This window comes from Mandrillus leucophaeus, unplaced genomic scaffold, assembly GCF_000951045.1.
Source record: "Mandrillus leucophaeus isolate KB7577 unplaced genomic scaffold, Mleu.le_1.0 Scaffold691, whole genome shotgun sequence".
Classification (NCBI taxonomy): Eukaryota; Metazoa; Chordata; class Mammalia; order Primates; family Cercopithecidae; genus Mandrillus; species Mandrillus leucophaeus.
The window spans coordinates 141,756-165,960 of record NW_012107486.1 but is presented as its reverse complement, the minus strand read 5'-3'; the positions used below and the strand labels follow the sequence as shown (position 1 = coordinate 165,960).

At 35.9% G+C, this 24,205-nt stretch overlaps 1 protein-coding gene across 2 annotated transcripts in view; it reads left to right on the top strand.

The window, feature by feature from the left end:
- The window catches only part of ACBD6 (acyl-CoA binding domain containing 6), a 209,575-nt gene that overhangs the window by 92,893 nt on the left and 92,477 nt on the right, over positions 1 to 24,205 (top strand). For both annotated transcript variants that reach the window (XM_012002620.1, XM_012002621.1), the window contains 2 exons: positions 581 to 686; positions 15,998 to 16,087. In XM_012002620.1, the coding sequence (XP_011858010.1) occupies positions 581 to 686; positions 15,998 to 16,087 (196 nt within the window). The remainder of the gene's footprint in view (positions 1 to 580; positions 687 to 15,997; positions 16,088 to 24,205) is intronic.

The window sequence follows — 24,205 nt, the reverse complement described above, 5'->3', positions numbered from 1 at the left end:
CATAATATAATAGAAAAATGTACTATATACAAAATCAGTTGATCTAAGTGAATTCTAGCTCTTATTCTACCTTTGATAAATGTAGTACCATTTGGCAGGTCATTTAATGTCTCCTTTTTGCCTGTTTCTTCATTTGTAAAGTGAAGTTGTTGGATGAAAGATTAAGTGAATTAGCACATACAATATACTTAGAAGAGTGCTGGGTATGTAGTATGCTTCCCAGCTTTTCTTTCTAGTCTTTGATTCTACTATCTTATAAAGGATTTCTGAATTTTTTAATGCCCTCCTCTTTTTGTCTAATTGATTTTCTTTGCTTTAAGAAAATAACTTTCATGTATATTTTAAAAACTTGAGTAACAATTTATTCTCTTATCCTGTAAGGCAAGTGGGAAACTAAGAACTTTAGTCTTTTCAGGAGTTGGATGTATTACAGCTACTGAAAAACTATTACTGTTCATGTAAATTTTTTTTTAAACAGAGTCCATTAACATCTATGTCAGCAGCAAACAGATTGTGTTGAAAATATGTAACTTTTTTGTATTACCCAGTAAGAAAAAGACCTTTCTTTTTTTTATTCTAGGGAAGAAGACAAAAATATATTTGATTACTGCAGGGAAAACAACATTGACCATATAACCAAAGCCATCAAATCGAAAAATGTGGATGTGAATGTGAAAGATGAAGAGGTATGAAAAACATGCCCTGTTAATTATTTTCCTATGGTTGTTCTGCCCCAGTGCTTTTTCCTAAATGGTAGGCCAATGAACTACAACTCAAAGTACAGCATGGCTAAGAGTATATCAGAATATCTAAATGAGATGCTGTTACCTAGTTAAGATACGTTCTGTGATTGTGTCAAACATATTTTTATCTATGTTTTAGAAGTTGCTACCTGAAATTTGTAGGAGTCTGATAGCTTCCATATGTTTATGCTAAAGGGAGAGATTATTAGCAAAATAAGTGAAATCTACAGGTAATAGCAATATCTCATTTATAAATAGCTTTCTTCTGTTATTATACCTTGAACAGCTAGGTATATTGTTCTTTGCTCAATAAATGTATCTCTAGAAAACTGTGTCCGAATTTTGGTAAATCAATAATTTAAATGCTGGCCTACTAATTAAAGGAATCGTATAGTAAATTATTTTATAAAATATATTACTTCTTTTTTTAGAGAGAGAGAGACAGGGTCTCACTCTGTTGCCCAGGCTGGAGTGCATTGGTGCACTAATAGCTCACCGCATCCTCAAACTCACGGACTTATGCAGTCCTCTTGCCTTAGCCTCCCAAGTAGCCGGGACTACAGGCATGTGTCGTCACTCCTGGCTAATTTTTTTATTTTTTGTGGAGATGGGGTATTGCTGTGTCGTCCGGGTTGGTGTTGTCCTCCTGATCTCAAATGATCCTCCTGCCTCAGCTTCCCAAAGTGTTAGGATTATAGGCATGAGCCACTGTGCCTTGCCTATTACTTCTTAATTTATTTGTGTTGTGAATAATACCATTCACAAACTGAGTTTTAACTGACCCTGCATTATAGTTGTTAACAAAGGAGCAACATTTACTAATTTACTTCTAATCATTTTCTCATTCTTTGGTGATGCTGTGAAAGATTACTGAAATGGCCAAAGGTAGTAATTGTTAGGAAGAAAGCATTGAGTGATCATAGATAATCTGTAGAATAGATAATAATTAACTTATGTGTAATTCAGAGCTGCCTATATAAAAGGTTAGCCCTTAATATTGTCTCACCTTTCGGCAACATCTTTCCTGTGATAATATTGTCAGTGGCATCTGGAATTGAAAATGTTAAGACTATGATGCTGCACAAAGGGACTAGTAATCCTATGTGGTTTTCATTAAGTAAACAAAATAATACCAGGTCTTCTGATTCTAACTGGGTTTGTGGTTTTTGTCTGTTTGTTTGTTTTTTGCCTTTCAGAATCAAAATACAGGCATACCTCTGAAATATTGCAGATTCAGTTCCAGACTACTGCAGTAAAGTGACTATTGCAATAAAGCAAGTCACATGAAATTTTTGGTTTCCCAGTGCATATAAAAGTTGTGTTTACTGGGTGGACACGGTGACTGATGCCTGTAATCCCAGCACTTTGGGAGGCTGAGGCGGGTGGACCACAAGGTCAGGAGCTTGAGACCAGCCTGGCCAACATAGTGAACCCCATCTCTACTAAAAATACAAAAAAAAATTAGCCAGGCATGGTGGCGGGTGCCTGTAATCCCAGCTACTTGGGAGGCTGCAGTAGGAGAAATGCTTGAACCTGGGAGGCAGAGGTTGCAGTGAGCCGAGATCGCACCATTGCACTCCAGGCTGGGTAACAGAGCAAGACTCCATCTTAAAAAACAAACAAACAAAAAAGTTGTGTTTACACTCTACAGTCATCTATTAAGTGTAGAGTAGCATTATATCTTTAAAAAAGTACATACTTTAATTTAAAATACTTTATTACTAAAAAAATTCTGACAATCATCTGGCTTGCCTTCAGCAAGTCATAATCTTCGTGGGGCAAAAGGTCTTGCCTCAGTGTTGATGGCTGCTGACTGATCACAGTGGTAGGCACTGAAAGTTGGGGTGGCTGTGGCAATGTCTTAACATAAGTCAGCAGTGAAGATAGCTACATTGATTGAGTCTTCCTTCGTAAAAGATTTCTCTGTACATGCAATGCTGTTTGATAGCATTTTACCCACAGTGAAACTTCTTTCAAAATTGTAGCCAATCCTTTCAAACCCTGCCACTGCTTTATCAACTGAGTTTATGTTGTATTTTAAAATTTTTGTTGTTATTTCAACAATGTTCACAACATCTTCACCAGAGTAGATTGTGTCTTAAGAAACCACTTTCTTTGCTTATCCATAAGAAGCAACTCCTCATCCATTCAAGTTTTATCATGAAATTGTAGCAATTCCATCACATCTTCAGGTTCCACTTCTAATTTTAGTTCTCTTGCAGTTACATCTGCAAGTAACTTGTCCACTGAAGTCTTGAATCCTTATCAGTGTCATCCATGAAGGTTAGAATCAACTTCTTCCAGGCTCTTGTTAATGTTGACATTTTGACCTCCTCCCATCACGCATGTTCTTAATGGATCTGGAATGGTGAATCCTTTCAGATCCATTCAGGCTTTGTTTTCCCATTTCAAAAGCACAGGCAGAATAGATTGAGAGTAATTTTTAAGGGCCCTAGGATTTTCAGAATGGTAAATGAGCATTGGTTTCAACTTAAAGGCAACAGCCGCATTATCCCCTAACAAGAGTATTAGTCTGTCTTTTGAAGCTTTGAGGCCAGGTATTGACTTCTCTCCAGCCGTGAAGGTCCTGGATGGTATCTTCTTTCAATAGTAGGAGTAGTCTGTTTTCTCTACATTGAAGATGGTTGTTGAGTGTAGTCACCTTTATCAGTTACTTTAGCTAGGTCTTCTGGATAACTTGCTGCAGCTTCTACATCAGCACTTGGTGCTTCACCTTGTACTTTTATGTTATGGAGATGGCCTCTTTCCTTTAACCTCATGAACTAGCCTCTGCTAGCTTCAGACTTTTCTTCTGCAGCCCCCTTACCTTTCTCAACCTTCACAGACTTGAAGAGAACTAGAACCTTGCCCTGGATCAGGCTTTGGCTTAAGGGAATGTTGTGGCTGGTTGATCTTCTATCCAGACCGCTCACTTTTTCCATATCAGCAATAAGGCTTTTTAACTTTTGTATCATTTGTATGCTCACTGGAATAGCACTTTTAATTTCCTCAAGAATTTTTCTCTGGCATTCACAAATTGGCAGTTTGGCGCAAGGAGCCTAGCTTTTGACCTATGTTGATTTTCAGTATGCCTTCCTCACTAAGCTTAATCATTTCTGGCATTTGATTGAAGGTGAAAGATGGTGCAACCCTTTTCCTTTCACTTGACACTAGGTTTTACTTGAAACTTAGCGACTATTGTATTATTGGCTAATAATTTCAATATTTTTGTGTCTCAGTCAGTAGGGAATCCTGAAGAGCGGGGGAGAGACCAGGAACAGCCAGTCAGTGGAGCAGTCAGAACACACAAAGTATCTATTAGTTAAATTTGCCATCTTTCTCAGTGTGGTTTGTAGCACTCCACAACAATTACAATAGTGACATCAAAGATCACCGATCATTACCCTAACAGATATAATAGTAATGAAAAACTTTGAAATATTGCAAGAATTATCTCAGTGTGACACAGAGACATGAAGTGAGCACATCTTGTTGGAAAAATGGCAATAATAGTTGGCTTAACTCAGGGTTGCTACAAATCTTTAATTTACAAAAAACACAGTATTTGCAAAGTACAATGACGCATAGTGCAATAAAACAAGGTATGCCTGTACAGCTTTCTTTTTTAAATAAATTCAACATGATTGCTTCCCTTGATTTTTTTATTGTAGTTTTTTATCTTTGTGCTTGTGAGTTAAAATTTTTATAAAGTTAATACATTCATCCTTAAAAAGAAATCAAATGTTACTATTAGTCTTATAAACAAAAAGATAATCTCTTACCTGCATCCTTCTTACATTTTATTCTAGCTCCCGTAAGGCAAAAACTTTTTTTTTTTTTTTTTTAAAAGACAGATTCTCAGGCTGGAGTGCAGTGGCATGATCAGGACTCACTGTAGCCTCTGCCTCCTGGGCTCAAGTGATCCTCCTACCTCAGTCCCCGTGTAGCTGGGACCACAGGTGTGCACTACCACGCCTGGCTAATTTTTGTATTTTTAGTAGAGATGGGGTTTCACCATGTTGCCCAGGCTGGTCTCGAACTCCTCAGCTTTAGTAATCAGCCTGCCTCAGCCTCCCAAAGTGCTAGGATTACAGATGTGAGCCACTGCACCTGGCCAGACTTCCAGTTCTTTTAATGTGTCTTTTTCACCTTACCTACATAACTCTAAATAATATACTTCTATTTCTTGATTTTTCAACTTTAGACATTATTGATTTGTTTCTGTGTTACATTTAGATTTAACTGTTTTACTCATCTCCCTCTCTCTCTGACCCTCCTAACATAATTATATCACAACTTTTAATTTTAGCTTTCTGATTGAATCTCTGTTGAATCAATATTAATATTATTATGACTATGTAAATACTCATTGCTAAGCTGTGGATTGTACTTATATCAGTCAGCTTTTGCTGTGGCACAAACGACCCCCATATTTCAGTTGCTTACAGCAACAAACATTTGTTTTTTGCTTATATCACTGTCTCATGAGGTGAGTGACACCATCTCATTTATATATTCTGATAATGCTCTTACTTGATTTATGTTTATCTGATATTTCAGAAGGGTTTTGGATCAGTTGAGACCGTCTGTATATTTTAGCTACTTTTATTATTAATAGTATGAGTGAAGGATGATGATAATATAACAGAAATAAATAAGTAAGCCACTTAACTTTTCAAAGTCACAGTTTTTTCACTGGAAGTATCTTGTGTGTACTATATGTTGCCTGTTAATATTTATCTTTCAAATGACACATAATACTTTATACAATGCGTGTGATAGTTTACAGAGTACTTTCACTTATTACTATATTATCTTTACAACAATTCTCTAAGGCAGATACTGTTCTTGTTTTACAGACAGGAACTGAAGTTCAGAGACCTACATTTACTTGCTCAAATCCGTATAACTGCTAAGTAGAAACCAGGTCTGGGAGAGTATTCTTCCTACCACTAGATTTTAGAAGGATAAATAAAAGGAAGAAAAAGAAGGATAAACAGTTGTCATTTGGCCTTCCTTGTGTTATGCTCTGGTTTGCAACAATTTCTTTTATAAAATATTACTAGAAGTCGAATTCATACGTGACCTCCACAAAGATCACTGAATGGACAGCTGTGATAGGAGTGGAATAAGTGCCTAGAACACAGATAGCTTACACTAAATAACACGTATTTTGTGTGTGTAAAGATAAGGAAAACTTGTGTATTTCATTACTTTGATGTAGTGCTGCTTTCCAGATCTTCCAGTTTGTTAACCATGCAGCTACCTTTACCCTCAGCCTGCCAGAACATTGTATTTCATGAACAGATGAAGTGCTTACACATTCATAGACTGAGACGCCAAGAATTCAGTTGGGTTCTCTCATTGCTCCAAGCAGATTTCTGCCCTCTCAGCCATGACAACTCAGCCTGGGCTTTGAATACTGATGGCAAACCCTTTTATTATTAATCAGGGATTTGTATGAATTAATTTAAGAACATAAGGGAGGTGGGAGCTTAAAATCAAAATCAAACTTAACATCCCAAAATAAAATAAATGGTATTGCTTCATCACATTTAAAGCTCTAGCAAATAAAACAATTTGGTAAGCCTTGATGATGGAGTAAAGTGTGTAGCCTCAAAATTAAACTTCTAGTTAAATGCTTTTAACCCTTTCTGTTCTTTTGACATTTTCTTATTATAAGTTGGGTAACAATTATAGTTTTGAAAGGACATTCAGTTCTTTTTTGTGTTTATGTGATATTTGAACTTGAGATATTTCCCTACTGATTCCCTAAGATTCTCTGGGATAATATACATTTTTACTTAAAATCTTCATTCAGCGGGTTCAACCTAATTTTATTTTTTTTATTTTTTTTATTTTTTATTTTTTATTTTTTTTGAGACGGAGTCTCGCTCTGTCACCCAAGCTGGAGTGCAGTGGCCGGATCTCAGCTCACTGCAAGCTCCACCTCCCAGGTTCACACCATTCTCCTGCCTCAGCCTCCCGAGTAGTTGGGACTACAGGCATCCGCCACCTCGCCCGGCTAGTTTTTGTATTTTTTAGTAGAGACGGGGTTTCACCATGTTAGCCAGGATGGTCTCAATCTCCTGACCTTGTGATCCGCCCGTCTCGGCCTCCCAAAATGCTGGGATTACAGACTTGAGCCACCGCGCCCAGCCTCAACCTAATTTTATGACTAAAAGTCACATTTATTGCACTTAAAATTTGCTGTGAGCACATAGAGAAATTTAATAATAATTTTAATAATAAAATGATAAGCTATATTTGTATTCCCACACATTGAAGTAAATACATTATTCGCTGATAACTATGAATTTATAATTTATAAATTATTATTTGAATACATACATTTGGATCTAAGTATTATATATGAACAAATATATATGAAACGCCTTTTAAATAAAATGTATTTGTTTTTCATAATGAAGTTATTTTATTGTACATAAGTATAATTCCTAGTGTACATATTTTATTCATTTAAGTTGTAATTACTACAAGTTGGGTATTCCTCATCTGAAAATCCAAAATCTGGAATGATCCAAAGTCTGAAACTTTTTAGCAACAGTGTGACACTCCAAGGAAATGTTCTTTGGAGCACTTTGGATTTCAGACTTTTGGATTAAGGAGGGGCAGTCAAGTATATAATGTAAATATTCCAAATTTTTTTTAAAATCTAAACTTTTAAACACTTCTGGTCACCAGCATTTGGGATAAGGGATACTCAACCTATGCAAATATAGTAAGGCATGTATTTCTAATTTGAGAAAATTACCTGGTATTTCCTACTGGTATAGTAATTAGGGGACATTGTCTGTATTTTGCATAATAGAAAAAAGTTTCATAGTTATGCTTAGATGTTTCAGGGTCCGAGTTTATAACACCATGGTGTCATATGTACTTTTTTAAAAAAAATTAAATTACAACTTTTAGTATATTTTCAATCATTTGAGAAATGCTTGAAAATTGAATTTGAAATATGAAGGGAAAAGTTAAAGAGAAGATCTTAAAGCCTATTTATTTTTTTAAATGGTGGTTCGATTTTTATCTTTGACCCACGTTAGTACAGCTCTTCACACATACCAAATATTTTTGGTTCTTCCAGGAAAATATCTTTTAAAGGGAAGGGATGATTTCAATAATTTGTAAAAGTATATTTGAAGTATGGGGAGAATATTTGCTATCAAGCATCAGGCTCAAATTATGTTTACATAATTCTTGTCACACATTATTTCTCAGATTAGTGTACTGTACAATCAACACTAAATACATGCTTATTGATAGTATTTAAATAGTATTTTAAATCTTTGAAGTAATTTAAATGTTTTAGATCAAATGTAACAGTGTAATATTTTAGCAAAATAGATGACATTATTCCAGTACAAATGTTTATCATCAGTCCCCCAAAAGCATTCATACATATAGTTCATTGGTTTTCCATAGATTCTTATCTAATGCACTCTCAAATTCCACTTTCATTGGGCTGCGTCTTTAGTTACATTCTTTCCTTTTCTGTCCTGTTGACAGTATAATTGTTGTCATTAGCCATTTTCCATAGTCTGTTGATTCTTTCAGATACTTTGAAGAAGGCTTACCTTTCTCTTGACTACTATTCCTTTCCTTTTCTACTTTGTTTTAAATCTGTGGCTCCTAATACAATTTGCATGCTTTTGGCTTGAGGAACTGCTGCAAACTCTGGTGAAACTGTGACAGTACTAACGTAACAGAAAAGCAAAAGATTTAAGAGGCAGGGTCAGTATACTGAGACTAAATTTATGCAGTTATATGAGATTTGAGAAAGGAAGGAAGAAAAAATGCATCCTCTTAAATAACTTTGTATATCACAGTATATGTTATTTTGGTTATATAGTTGATTAAGATGTTAATTTGAAGGAACTTTGTTTATTCACACGAATGACTGAGAAATGCATTTCAAATTGTCTATTACGCTTATTTGCATTAATGTAGGCAGTGCCATTTAAAAATCAAGCCTATGGTCTTGCTTTGCATCAGAAACTTAGATTTAATACAAAATCAGAAAGTAGTGAAAGTAGCTTAAATCCTATAAGCTTTGGCAACTTATTTTTGGTATGCTTTAATAGTGGTGAAATATACATAAAATGTATCATTTTAATTATTTTTAAATCTACAGTTCTGTGGCATTAAATATGCTCACATGAGGCCGGGTGCCATGGCTCGCGCTTGTCATCCTAGCACTTTGGGAGACCAAGGCAGGTGGATCACCTGAGGTCAGGAGTTCAAGACCAGCCTGGCCAACATAGTGAAACCCCGTCTCTACTAAAAATACGAAAATTAGCTGGGCATGGTGGCACATGCCTGTAGTCCCAGCTGCTTGGGAGGCTGGGGCAAGAGAATCACTTGAACCCAGGAGGTAGAGGTTGCAGTGAGCTGAGATCGTGACACTGGATTCCAGCTTGGGCGACAAAGTGAGACTCACTCTCAAAAATATACATACGTATATTTTTTTTCACATGAGCCAAGTGTGGTGGCTCACACTTTTAGGCACAAGGAACTCTTGAGCGCAGAAGTTTTAAGACTAGGCTGAGCAACATACTGAGATCCAGTCTCATAATAAAAAATAAATAAATAAAACAATATATTCACATGTGTAACCACCACCACCATGCAACTTTTTTATCTTCCCCAATTGAAACGCTATACCAAGCCAGGTGCCGTAGCTGATGCCTTAATCCCAGCACTTTGGGAGGCTGAGGTGGACGGATCACCTGAGGTCAGAAGTTTGAGACCAGCTTGGCCAACATGGTGAAACCCCATTTCTACTAAAAATACAAAAATTAGTCAGGCGTGAGCTACTCCGGAGGCTGAGACAGGAGAATCTCTTGAACCCAGGAGGTGGAGGTTGCAGTGAGCCGAGATCACACCACTGCACTCCAGCCTGTGTGACAGAGGAGACTTCGTCTCAAAAAAAAAAAAAAAGAAACTCTGTACCCATTAAACACGCCCCATTCCTCCCTTCCCCTGGCCCTTGGCAACTACCATTCTATTTTCTATCTCTGAGTTTGGCTACTCCAGGTACTTCATTTAAATGGTGTCATAACAATATTTGTCCCTTTTGACTGGTGTATTTCGCTCAGTGTAATATCTTCAAGGTTCGTTCATTTTGTAGCATGTGTCAGTTTCCTTCCTTTGTAAGATGAATAATATTCCATTGTATGCGTATACCACATTTTGTTTATTCAGATATCCGTTGATGGACATTGGTTTGCTTTTACCTTTTGACTCTTGTGAATTATGCTCTGAACATAGGTGTACACATTTTTGTTTGATATTTTTTTCCCCAAGAGTATATTGTGAAAAATTTTAAACATAAAGAGAAGTTGAATTTTACAATGAACATCTATATTTCTACCATCTGGATTCTACCATTAATATTTTACTATGCTTGCTCTACCAATATCTAGCCATTCGTCAAATCTTTTTTATTTTTTGATACATTTTAGAGTACACAGACAACAGTACACTTTCTTCTAAGTATTTTAACGGGCATATAATTAACTAGAATTCAGTATTTGGTTTTTCTTTTAAAATAATATTTATATACAATGAAATGCACAAGTCTTAAGGGCACATTTGATTAACTTTGACAAATGCATATGCTTGTATAACTGAAGCGCCTATGAAGATATAGAACGGTGCTGTCACCCCAGAAAGTTTCCTCATGCCCCTTCCCAGCCACTCTTTTCTTTTAATCCCAAAAAGGTAACCACCGTTTTGATATTATTCTACCATAGATTAGTTCTGCTTGTTCTCAAACTTTATATATATGGGATTATACATATGTACTCCTCTGTGTAGGGCATCTTTCATTCAGCGTAATGTTTTTGAGTCTCATCCTATTGCTATAGTTCAGTACTTCCTCCTTTTATACTGCTCAGTATGTTCCATCATGTGAATATACCATTGTCTTATGATGGATACCTGAGCTGTTTTCATGGCAACTTCCTATTATTACTGCTATTAATTACCTTCTTTATACAGGATGAAATAATACCTCCCTTTCATCTTCCTTCACCCTTAAGTCACTGACATTATAGCTTAGTAAATTCTTGTGAAGGGATTTCTTTTTTTTTCTTCTTTTGAAACACGAGTGTCACTGTGTTGCCCAGGCTGGAGTACAGTGGCTTGATCATGGCTCACTGCAGCCATGACTTCATGGGCTTAAGCGATTCTCCTGTTGAGCTCAGCCTCCTGAGTAGCTGGGACTACAGAAGTGTGCCACCATGCCCAGCTAATTTTTGTATTTTTTGTAGAGACGGGGTTTCACCGTGTTCCCCAGTCTGGTCTTGTACTTGCCTGCTTTGGCCTTCCAAAATGCTGGGACTAGGGCATGAGCTACCACACCAGCCAGATTTTTTAAAGTAGTATATTCGAAATCTTTCTCAATTTCCTGACAAATTAGCAACACCATTTTTCCCTACCCTAGATCTTTGCCAGTGAAAGAGCTCCAGTAGTTACTGATTTTAAGTGTATATCACACATACTGGTGTATGGTTTTCTTTTTAATGCTGGTAAGTAAATTATCCCAGAAGGAGTCATTGGCTTCCATGCTAGGTATATCTTGAGATGTTAGACTATCTTTCAATCTTATTCGTAAGTTTTTGAAACAACATTGTCATTTCACTATGGACAGGGAAGTGAAAGAAGGAGGCATTGTGTAATTTCTGGTGGTTGCAGGTAGCGGAGTTCTCACTATGGCCAGCTGCTACAGTAGTAGCAGCAAAAGGTAGAAGATAGTACGGAGGAGATGGGGACATTACAGGTTGTTGGTAGGTGAAGTCAATCTCTACTACAATTATAAATTGATACCCAATTTTTTTGCAGAGAGAAATTCACGTCCACCTGTTTGCAGTATTTCATTTGCTAATTAGACAGTACCATACCATATACCATATGTGTTTGATAGAATGACAGAAAGACAACTCTTACAAATTTAAATATACCAACTTTGCCATGTTTTTATCTATTGTATATATGGTATACATACTTTGAATTTGATCTCAAAATACCGTAAGAACATCAAGACTCATTTTATAATAGAATCTGCTTCCTTCCCTCCTCTCCCCTCACCCACCCCCCCCCCCCCCCCCCTTTTTTTTTTTTAATTTGACAGAATTTTGCTCTGTTGCCCAGGCTGGAGTACAGTGGCATGATCTCATCTCACTGCAACCTCCACCTCCCCGATTCAGGCATTTCTCCTGCCTCAGCCTCCCAAGCAACTGGGATTACAGGCACACGCACCATAGTAGAGACAGGATTTTGCCATGTTGGCCAGGCTTGTCACAAACTCCTGACCGCGGGTAATCTGCCCTCCTTGGCTTCCCAAAGTGCTGGGATTACAGAAATGAGCGACCGTGCCTGGCCAGAATCTCCTCTTTTTTAAAATTTTGTGATACTGAGGAGAAAAATCTAATTAAAAAAAAAAATCTACTTAGTTTAAGGATGAGTTACTAAGGAAATCAGAGAAGCATTTCATATATTAAGATGTGCTCTCTGTATTTTCCAGAAGGTATGAAAGTAATACCACTTAATAGGTTAGCTGCTACCCTGCACTTTCAAAGCACTTTAGAGTCATTCATCTGTCTGAGGTAGGACAGTGTTAGCACCCTTGGTTAATAGATGAGAATTCTTTTTCCCCTGCATTTTACTGTATTTGAGTTCCAGAATTTATTCAGAGCTCTCCAGTGTTTGTGGTCTTCTGGTGGCCTAACAAAGGTTCCTTTTAATAATGGCTCTCCCTCACCAATCTCCTGAATGCTTCTGGGATATTTTTCCAGAAGAGTTTTTAAAATTAGAAACAAAGAATTGTCACTTGTTGTGGTAGCAATAAAAATAAATTTAACTTGAAAATTTATAAGAGATTATATCACTCATGGAAAAAGAGAAAATAATTATATAGACAAATAGGTAAACTATTTCATAAATTTAGATAAAGTCTTAGAAGATATACCTTTAATGCACACCTAATTCATGGTTTTCCTTCTGGAGGAGAGATTATGGAATTCTTTACCTAAAATAATTTAATAATTGTATTGAACTAGGTGCGTTTGTGGTTAACAAAGGAAAGAAACCACAGGTGTTTATTTCCTGATTTTATCATGATTAATTATAAGGATAGCATCTCTGCAAATTACTGGTTATGTTAGTGAGTGAATAATAAATTAGAGTATGTTTATAGGAATTTTATAATTTGAAGAAGTAAAAGGTATCACAGACACCTCATTGTGCTGGTTTTTGTTCATTTAAATATAGAGCATCTTGAAGGTTAAAATTCCAAAGCCTGATTTGTTTTGTCTGTGTTTGTTTACAAGTATGTTTAATCCTACTCTTGTTTTTGAGCTTTGTAATACTGCATGGAATATTAATCATTATGTGATCTTAATGTAGATATCTTCAGTGCTTCCACAGAAAGTCATTGTCAGAGAATTCATTCTAATTCAAGGTTAATTAGTGTACCATTAAAATAATGTGTTACAAGAATTAATTGCATTGCAGGTCAGAAAATGTGTTAAAAAGTATGGTGTAAATGTCTGAGAGCACATCATCCTTTTTAAAACATTGCTATACATGTGCCCCGCTTCTGGAAAATATATCCAAAGTGAAAATCACTACGGAGGTCCAGTCATAGGTGTTTCCCCTAAAGTAAATTTTTGGCACCACATGGAAAATTTAAAATATGGGAAATTTAAAATATAACACCCATTAACAGTAAAATGTGTTACTTGTCAGCTTTACCATTGAAACAGCTAAGGATTTATATTTTAGCTTTAGTTGCTATAACCCTATTGGGTCAAACCTAAGGAAAATTCAGGAACGTGGCTGAGAGATATAAATCATCTATACATCTTATGGTAAAAGTACAAGACATATTATGTTGTCCTACTTAACTATTATGTAGTTTTTGTAAGTACCCTATGTAAATATATCACACATCCTCTTAACTATGTAGTAACTCTTGTCTATAGTTTAAGCTAATAGCCATAAAATGCACACTTACAATTAGAACTAAAAATGATAGACTTTGAAATTTTGTCTGATTCTTTTAATGTATTAATAAATGCTGTGAAACAATAACGTGGACCTGTAGAATATTTTATTCATTAGTATTTGTTCAGAGTCTCATTAAAATATCTAATTGTTCATATGGAGGATTTCTGAATTAAGGCCCTAGTAACAGCAGATCACATTAGAGCTACAAAAATTTTAACATAGGAAACTGCTGTAGTACTCAACAATACATTTTCACCTGGACTTTTAGAATTGTCTCCACTAAAAAATAACTCCTGGCTGGGCGTGGTGGCTCATGCCTGTAATCCCAACACTTTGGGAGGCCGAGGTGGGCGGATCACAAGGTCAGGAGTTCGAGACCAGCCTGGCCAACATGGTGAAACCCCGTCTCTACTAAAAAAAAAAAAAAAAAATACAAAAATTAGCTGGGTATGGTGGCGGGTGCCTGTAATCCCATCTATTTGGGAGGCTGAGGCAGGTGAATTGCTTGAAACTGGAAGGCGGAGGTTGCAGTAAGCGGAGATCCTGCCACTGCACTCCAGCCTGGGCAAAAGAGTGAAACTCCATCTCAAAAATAAAATAAATAAAATAAAACAAAGTAACATAGAATAAAATAAAAATAACTCCTACTGGGCTCTGAACAAGGCAAAATAAAATAGTTTTGATACTGTAAATTGTGAATGATTTGCCCACATTTTTTCACTGCTTTCCTCCCTCTTAGGATTTTGCGTAAGCCTGTTAGAAAACAGGTATTCACAGGTAAATAAAAGTAAATCAAGCAAATGAAAGCAAAAGAAGACAATTTGTAGGGAAGAAATTTTCCTACTTTGTTGTTTGTTTAAAGAATAGATCCTAGTTTAATTAGTTGAACTAACAGGTGTGTGAAGAGAGTCTGGATGATAAAAAGAATGAAGGCAGTTTTAGAAAAGCTGCTTCTTGAAAGGTGCTTTTTACTTTAAATCAATCCTCACCCCAGCTTATATCTATTTAAGTCTTTTCTAAAATGACATAAAGTAGGGATTTCAACTTAATGTGGAAAAACATTCCATTCTTTATAAATGACAACATCATCACCATCCTCAGAAAGTAGTAAGCCATGCATCACTCATTTATTCAGAAAAGCCCTTAGCTTTTGGGGTTTTGTTTATTCTTTTGAACCAAGTAGGCTTTTTTTCATTAACTAAAACAAGATTTAGCAGTAGAGAATAGAAATAACACATGTAATAGTAACTGTGAGTCTTTGGTAGACAAATGTTAAAATTAATATTTTGTATTTAGTATTTGTCTCCTAATAGTTAATCATCCATTCTCTTTTACAAGTGGCTTTCACAGTCAGCTGTTTGATAGACACTAATAGATTGTACTAGTGTTTTTGAGGTATTTCAGAGTGTAAACTTGCAATAGTAAGGAGAAACGCTTATTTTCAAACTGGTTTAATCTTTTTAAGGAATAAACTTGAGGAAATTTAGATATAGTACATTTGGATTATGATTTCTACCTAGGTTTAAGTTCTTGCTTTTTTATTCTTATGAATTCATTGGACATAATATTTTAGAAAACTGGAATTTATAAAGTACAGTTTACAAAGCATTTTCTTATAGTTCATTTAGCAGGTATTATTGATATTATTGTTGTTATTACTATCATCGCCACTCTGTAAGTGAACTGGTTGAGCTGAAAGCAGGCATTGGGCTAGTACAGATCCAGAAGTAGATATTGGGGCTTCGCATTGATTGTTTTCGTTGTTGTTGTTGTTTTTGAGATGGAGTTTTGCTTTGTCACCCAGGCTAGAGTGCAGTGGTACAATCTTAACCCACTGCAACCTCCGCCTCCCGAGTTCAAGCAATTCTCCTGCCTCAGTGTCCCAGGTAGCTAGGATTACAAGCACCCATCACCATGCCTGGCTAATTTTTGTATTTTTAGCAGAGACAGGGTTTCACCATATTGGCCAGGCTGGTCTTGAACTCTTGACCTCAAGTGATCCACCCGCCTCGGCCTTTCAAAGTGCTGGGATTACAGGCAGGAGCCACCGTGCCCTGCCCCATTGATTGTTTATTGCTTTTCCTGTGGTGCATTTTTATATCAATCATTCTTAGAATAATTAACCCATACTTTTACATATTTCCTTGTCTTTCCTAAAACATTATATCTTTTACATGGCCCCACCACTGAGATAACAAATTCATTTATCTTATTCTGTGTTTTAGGGTCGGGCTCTACTTCACTGGGCCTGTGATCGAGGACATAAGGAACTAGTCACAGTCTTGCTGCAACATAGAGCTGACATTAACTGTCAGGTAAGAGTGACAAAATAAAGAAGAGCTTTTATTTTTTAAATTGAAGTATAATTCACATAACATAAAATTTACCAGATAAACTCTTTTGAAATGTGCAATTCAGTGGCGTTTAGTACATTTCACAATGTTGTGTAATCATTGCTATTATATAGTTCCGTAATACTGTTGTCACTGCAGAAGAAAACCCTGTTCCCACTAAGCAGTCACTTTAAATTTTTTTTATTTCTCCCTTTGCCCCAGACCTTGGCAACCACTAATCTGCTTTCTGTTTCTATAGATTTGCCTATTCTGGATATTTTATATAAATGGAATCATAACAATTATGGTTGTGTTTGACTTCTTTTACTTAGCATAATGTTTTAAAGGTGTATCTATATTGTTATATGGTGACATATAACAATACCTCATTCCTTTTTACGGCTGTATTTTTTGAATATCCCACGTATTTATCCATTAATCAATTGATGGATTGATGGGCAGTTTGGGTTGTTTCTGTCTTTGGCAGTTGTGAATAATGCTACTGTGAACATTTGTGTACTTGTGTTTTTGTTTGAATACCTGTTGTCAGTTCTTTTGGTTGTAGACATAGGAGTGGAATTACTGGGTTATAAAGTAATTTGATGTTAACTTTTTGAGCAACTGACAAACTGTTTTTCATAGGAGCTACACCATTTTTCATGCCCAGCAGCTATGTATGATGCTTCCAGTTTCACCACATCCTCTCCAATACTTGTTATTTTCGCTTTTTAAAAAATAACTGTCTTAGCGGGTATGAAATGATGTCTCATCATGGTATAATTTTGATTTGCATTTCCCTAATGACTAATGATATGGAGTATCTTTTCACATGCTTGTTGACTATTTGCATATATTTTTTGGAGAAATGTCTAAGTCTTTGCCCACTTTAAAGTGATTTGTTTGTCTTTTTGTTGTTGAGTTGTAGGAGTTTTTTTATATATTCTGGATACTAGACCCTTATCAGATACATGATTTGCAAGTATCTTCTCCCTTTTTGTGGGTTTTCTCTTTATTTTCTTGATAGTGCCTTTCGATGCACAGGTTGTAAATTTTGATGAAATTAATTTATTATTTGTTTTCTCTTTTTTCCTTTTGTTTATGGTGTCATACTTTAGAAACCATTGCCAAATCCAAGGTCATAGAACCTAAGATTTTGGTTTTCTTTCTCCTTTTTATTGTGGTAAAATACTCATAAAATTTACCATTTTAACCATTTTAAGTGGATAGTTAATGTGGCACTAAATACGTTTATATTGTGTACGCCCATCGCCACCACCCATCTCCAGAACTTTTTCATCCCCCGCAACTGAAACTCTAACCATTAAACACTAATTTCCTATTCCTCCCTTTTCTCAGCCCCTGGCAACTACCATTCTACTTTCTATTTCTGTGAATTTGACTGCTGTAGGTACCTCATATAAGTGGAATCATACAAAATTTGTCCCTTTTTGACTGGCTTATTTCACTCAGCATAACATGATCAAGGTTCATCCATGTGGTTGCATGTGTCAAAATTTCCTTCCCTTTTAAAGCCGAATGTTATTTGTATGTATTTACAGTACTTTGTTTATTCCCATATCTATGGGCAGTTGGTTTGCTTTTACCTTTTGGCAATTATGAATAACGATACTGTGAACATGGATGTACAAATGTCTGTTCAAGTCCCTACTTTCACTTCTTTTGAGTATATACCCTAGAAATAGAATTGCTGGATCGTATGATAATTCTACGTTTAATTTTTTGAGGAATTGCCATAATATTTCCCACAGTAGCTGCACCATTTCACATTTCCACCAGTAATACATAGTAATACATTCGATTTTCTCCACATCCTTGCCCACACTTGTTATTTTCTGTGTTTTTGACAATAGACATCCTAATGACTGATTTGGGTGCCTTTTATTTCATTTCCTTGCCTAATTGCTCCAGCTGGGCCTTCCAGTACTAGGTTCAATAGAAGTGGTAACATAGGCATCTTTGTCTTTTTACGCTTAGGTTCTGGAAAAAGCTAAAAATAAAAATAAAAAAAATCACACAACACTGTTGTTACCATAAACCATGGTAATATCATCATTAAATTTGACTACCTAGTCTTCTGGTCTTTATCTTCAGAATACCTCCTATTTTACAGAGAAAGTAGAATAAATGTTTATGACCAACCCAGATCTCACCAGTAGCTCCAGACACACATATCTCTTCTTTGATGTCCCTCAGACACTTCAAACGCACAATATCTAACACTAAACACCAGCATCCCTCAACAGCCCACCCTTCCCTGCCCGCCACTCACCGTAATTGGCACCACCATCCAACAAGTTCCCAGGAGAATGTGTCATAATTTAGTTAACTAGTACCATATAAAGGAACTGTAACAATTTATACTTCGACCAGCAATGTGTGAGAGAATTCCTGTTTCTCCAGCCCTGCCAAATAGTTCATCATAACACTTTTTGTTCTCTGCCTGTTTGATGAATGGTATATCATATTTTTAATATAGCTTTTCCTCAGTTTCCCATTGTGTTGATGGTATTTTTCTCCTTACAGGAACTTTTTATATAGTAAGGAAAATCAGTTTCTTTGTGTTATAATTGTTAAAAATTTCCCCCACATTTTCTTCTAGTATTTTTATTATTTCATGGTTTTTATCAACTCATCTAGAATTGATATACGTATCCTATGTATGTAATAGGAATTTTACTTTTGTCCAAATGGTGCCAACTTTATTTTTGTCCAAATGACTAGCAAGTTCCAGTAATGTTTATTGAATCATTGGTATCTTTTCTATAGCAATTTGAACTGTCTTATCATAGTCTCAATTCTTTAATGTATTTCAGTCTATCTTGGGGGCTTGTTCTTCCATTCCATTGCTCTGGTTTTCTGTTCATGTATTTGTGCTACACTGTTTTAAGTATTATAGCTTCAAAATATATTTTTAAATCTGGTTGGGCAAATTCTTTCACTACTCATTCAAAATACTTTCTACTATTTTTGCTTATTTATTTTTCTGTGTAAATTTCAAAATCATTTTTTCAATGCCCAACTTTCCCTACCACTATTACCACTAAGTTAAAACAACAAACAAGAAGAACTGGCCAGATGCGATGGCTCATGCCTGTAATCCTAGCACTTTAGGGGGCTGAGTCAGGAGGATCACTTGAGACCAGGAGTTTGAGACTAGCCTGGGCAACATAGTGAGACCCCATCTCCACAAAATTTTTTTAAAAAAATTGGATGTAGTGGTGGGTGCCTGTAGTCCTAACTACTCTGGAGGCTGAGGTGGGAGGATCACTTGAGCCCAGGAGTTTGAGGCTACAGTGAACTATGATTGCACCACTGCATTCCATCCTAGGTGACAGAGCACAAGACCCTATCTCTAAAAAACAACAAAACAATTTTTTTAACCAAACACATTGTTTGGAGATATTGTATATGGAAATTTCCCCAAGTTAGGCATTGCCTTAGGTTTTTGCCTTGCAGATTTCTTATGTTCTGTTTGTTTGGGTAGTGTGAGACAGACAATCCAAAAGCTATAAGTGGCTTTATAGAACATTCTTTACTAAACACCAAGCTTTAATGCAAAGTAAAAGTTCGATGTAGGTTTTTAGGACGGATCTGTTAGTATTATATGCCTGGCACAATGTTTTCCTTTGTATTCACATGACCATTGTGTATAGCCGCCAGCTTTGATTCTCTTTTGACAGTCATAATCTATACAATCTAACTTTAGTTAATGGGATGCTTTTGGCTTTTCCAGTTTGAGTTGCTAACATGCTTCGAAGTCAGAGGGCTTCTGGAGGTTAGCTCTCAGAATAGCTCTTTCCCTTGTAATATCTTCTTTGGTTTCGTTATTGAAAACTCTTTTCAAATATAGACAATACAAACATAATAAATGGAAGGAAAGGTTCGTCTCCCTCATGACTCAATATTTCTCAAACAACATTATTATTGACTGGCCTATTGGTTGCCAAAAAGGAAAATCAATTTTATTAGAAGTATTTGCTTGGCCACAGATCTTAGTACTAACTCAGCACAGACAGTCTGATGTTATCAACTATCTGAAGACTAATTTTTACCATTAGTCTGAAACGAAGCAGTAATTAGAGATATGTCAAAGTCTACTCTGTGTTTTCCTGTCATTTTTTACCCTTCAGTCTCTCTCATACATTTTTTTTTTTTTTTTTTTTTTTGTACTGCAGCTTCTATTTTGTGTGACTGTGATGGAATTGAAACTTGAAATTTTATTTCTAAGGAAGATGCTGTATAGATTTCGTTTGTTATCTGACAGTATTATGGATACAGTTTTGTCTCTTCCACTGCTTGGTACTGATTTTTAGTTCCACTCTGGAACTTAGGTTCATACCACATATGGGATTAGGATATGGCTTACATGCACGTGTGTGTGCGCATGCACACACACACACACACACCCTTCTCTGACTTCTTGAGTAACTTTGATTTTTCAAGCCCTGAAGAAAGATTAAAACTACCCCCAAAGCACATTAAAAGGTATTTGAATGCTGAACATTTATTGGTAGGAGGAGTAGGAGCATCTGTGGTGTATGTGTCAGTACTGTGTACTGGTGTTATGCAGTTTAAAAGAAAAACATTTTGTTTAAGTGGTACAGAAATGTATAAAGGTTTTATGACATATACATTATATAAGCTTACAGTTTAGAGACTACCCTGTGCCCTCTCAGTGAATACCTTGTGCCTATCTGTGTCTTATAAAAGATTTCAAAAACATGAGAAAAGTATAAAGCAATAAATAAAACCATCTGTTATCCCATTACATAGTGCGTATCTGTGTGCAGTGGGGTGGGTAGGATATAACAAGTATTTAGTGTTTACTGTGTGTCAAGAATTTTATGTGTATTGTCTCTTTTAGTCATTGCATCAATCCCATAATGTGCATATATTATGCTCTACATTTTACGGTGAAGAAACAGGAGCTTAAAGAAGTTACAGAGCTAGTGAAGGCCAAAGCCTAGATTTGAATATTCTAACTCCAAAGCCCAAGCTCTTAACCTCTTCACTGTAAAATTTGAATATATTTCATTTTCATCTTTATTTTTTTCTACTTACAGGTATATATTTTAAAGGTATTTAGTATAATGTACATAAAGTGTTTTTCTTCATTAATTAAAATTAAGTCAAATAAATTCAGTGAGGTAAATGTACACAAATCTTAAGGATATGGTGCAATGCGTTTTACATACATACACACACACACACATCTATACACATACACATACCCTTGTGTAACTACCACCTATTTCAAATTAGAACATTCCTGGGATCCCTAGAAAATTTGTTCCCTAAAGTTACTTCCTGTCAATATCCATCCTTCACTTCCACCCTGAGGTGACTATTATTCTGAACTTCTGTGACCCCTGATTAGTTCTAACTCTTCTTAAAATTCAAATATTTGGAATAATAAAGTATATATACTTTTGGATTAAGCTTATTATGTTCAATATAACATTTGTGAGAGTCATCCATGTTACATGTATCAATTGTTCCCTTATTGCTGTATAACATTTCATTGTATGTATATACCACAATTTTATCTGTTCTCCTGTTGGTGGACATTTAGATGTCTTTTTTTTCCTTCAGTGTTTGGCTATTATGAATAAAGGAGCTGTGAGCTTTCTTGAATGTGGACATATACACGTGTATTTTCATTCCTCTTAGGTATATACCTAGGAGTAGAATTGCTGGGTCATAGCATAACTCTGTTTAACCTTTTGAGGAACTGCCTGTTGTTTTTCAAAGAGGCTGCACCATTTTATATTCTTAGCAGCAATGTATGAGAGTTCTAGTTTGTCCACATCCTTGCCAATACTTGTTATCATCTGTCTTTTTGATTATGCTATCCTAAGGTATGGGAAGAAGCATCTCACTGTGGTTTTGATTTTCATTTCCTTGATGGTTAATGGTGTTGAGGATCTTTCCATGTACTCATTGGTCATTTGTGTATGTTCATTGTGGAAATTTCATTCAGATTTTATGCTCATTTTAAAAATGGTGTTATTTGTCTCTTTATTATTGAGTTATAAGAGTTACATGTTTTGGATACAAGTCCCTTTTCAGATGTATGATTTGCAGATACTTTCTTCAGTTCATTGAATTATCTTTTTACTTGCTCGAAAGTGTCCTTTAAAGCATAAAAGTTTTAAATTTTTATGGTCTTATTTGTTTTGGGGTTTTTTTTTTTTTTGGTTTTAAGAAATCATTGTCTAATCAAAGATCATGATGATTAAGCCTTTTTCTTCTAAGAATTTTATAGTATTATCTCTTACATTGAAGTCTTTGATTATTTTGAGTTAATTGGGTAGAGTGTGAAGTAGGGGTCTAACTTCATTCTTTTACATATGGATATCCAGTTATTTCACCACTGTTATTGAAAAGACTGTTCTTTCCCCCATTAAGTCATTGTAGCACTCTTGTCAAAAATAAATTTGTTTATAAATATGAAGGTTTATTTCTAGATTCTTAGTTTTATTCCATTGATCAATATGTCTTTCCTTATGTTAATACCACACAGTCTTGATTACTATGCCTTTGCAGTAAGTTTTGAAATTGAAAAGCGTGATTCTTCCACCTTTTTTCAAGGTTGTTTTGGCTATTCTGGGCCCCGTGAATTTCCATGTGAATTTTCGGATCAGTTTGTTCATTTTTGCAAAAAAAAAAAAAATCTTTGCAGTGAAGATTTTAATAAGAATTGCATTGAATCTATAGATCAGCTTGGGGAGTAGTACCATCTTAAAATATTAAGTCCATGAATACATGATGCCTTCCCATTTATTTAGGTCTTATTTAATTTCTTTCAGTGATGTTTTATAGTTTTCAGTGTACAAGTCTTACACTTCTTTTGTTAAATTTATTGCTAAGTATTTTATGTTTTTAATGTTATAGATGGAATTGTTTTCTTCATTTTCTTTTCTGATTGTTCATTCTTTTTTTTTTTTTTTTTTTTTGAGACGGAGTCTCGCCCTGTCGCCCAGGCTGGAGTGCAGTGGCCGGATCTCAGCTCACTGCAAGCTCCGCCTCCCGGGTTTACGCCATTCTCCTGCCTCAGCCTCCCGAGTAGCTGGGACTACAGGCGCCTGCCACCTCACCCGGCTAGTTTTTGGGGTTTCACCGTGTTAGCCAGGATGGTCTCGATCTCCTGACCTCGTGATCCGCCTGTCTCGGCCCCCCAAAGTGCTGGGATTACAGGCTTGAGCCACCGCACCCGGCCGCTTGTTCATTCTTAAGGTATAGAAATACAATTAATTTTTGGCCAGGCATTATGGTTCACACCTGTAATCTCAGCACTTTGGAAGGCCAAGGCAGGTGGATGACTTGAGGCCAGGAGTTTGAGACCAGCCTGGGCAACATAGTGACACTGTGTTGCTACAGAAATTTAAAAAAAAAAAAAAAAAGGTCTATGTTTATTGATCTGTATCCTGCATTCTTTCTGAATACTTCTATTAGTTCTGACAGTTTATTAGTGGATTCCTTATAATTTTTATATACAATATTGTGTCATTTGCAAATAGAGATAGTTATATTAGCTGCATAAAACCAGATGGGAAATACTCCTTTATTCTCTGAAAGAGTGCATTTAAGGTTAGTATTAACTATTCTTTAATGCTTAGATAAGGGGTCTTCAGTTCCAGATAAGACTTATTTCTCCCTATTCTTCCTATTCAGTTCAGATTTAAAACGCTGGACATACACAGCAAATAAACGTAAGAAGACTAAAGGGTTAGAAGAAGAGAGCTGACTGACTAGGGACCTCAAGAATTGAGAAATGACACTGTGGTGATTTCTCTGGGTTTTCTTTTTGTTTCTTTATAAGCTGAAGTGTTCTCTGGAGAAGCCCACAACCCAGAAATACCAACAGGTGCAGAGAAGAAAAGCCTGTTGTCTCTTGCCAAAGGACAGGAAAAGGGGCAATCTAACAGAACAGAACTCTTCAACAATACCCATCCTACCCCAGCCAAATACATGGAGGAAGAATATGCCACCCTCTTGCTTGGAGGCTGAAAGGGAAGCCTAGACATCCCTGGTTCGTGGTAGCAAGCAGTGCTTCTCTTCTCCATCAAGGTGTTATCA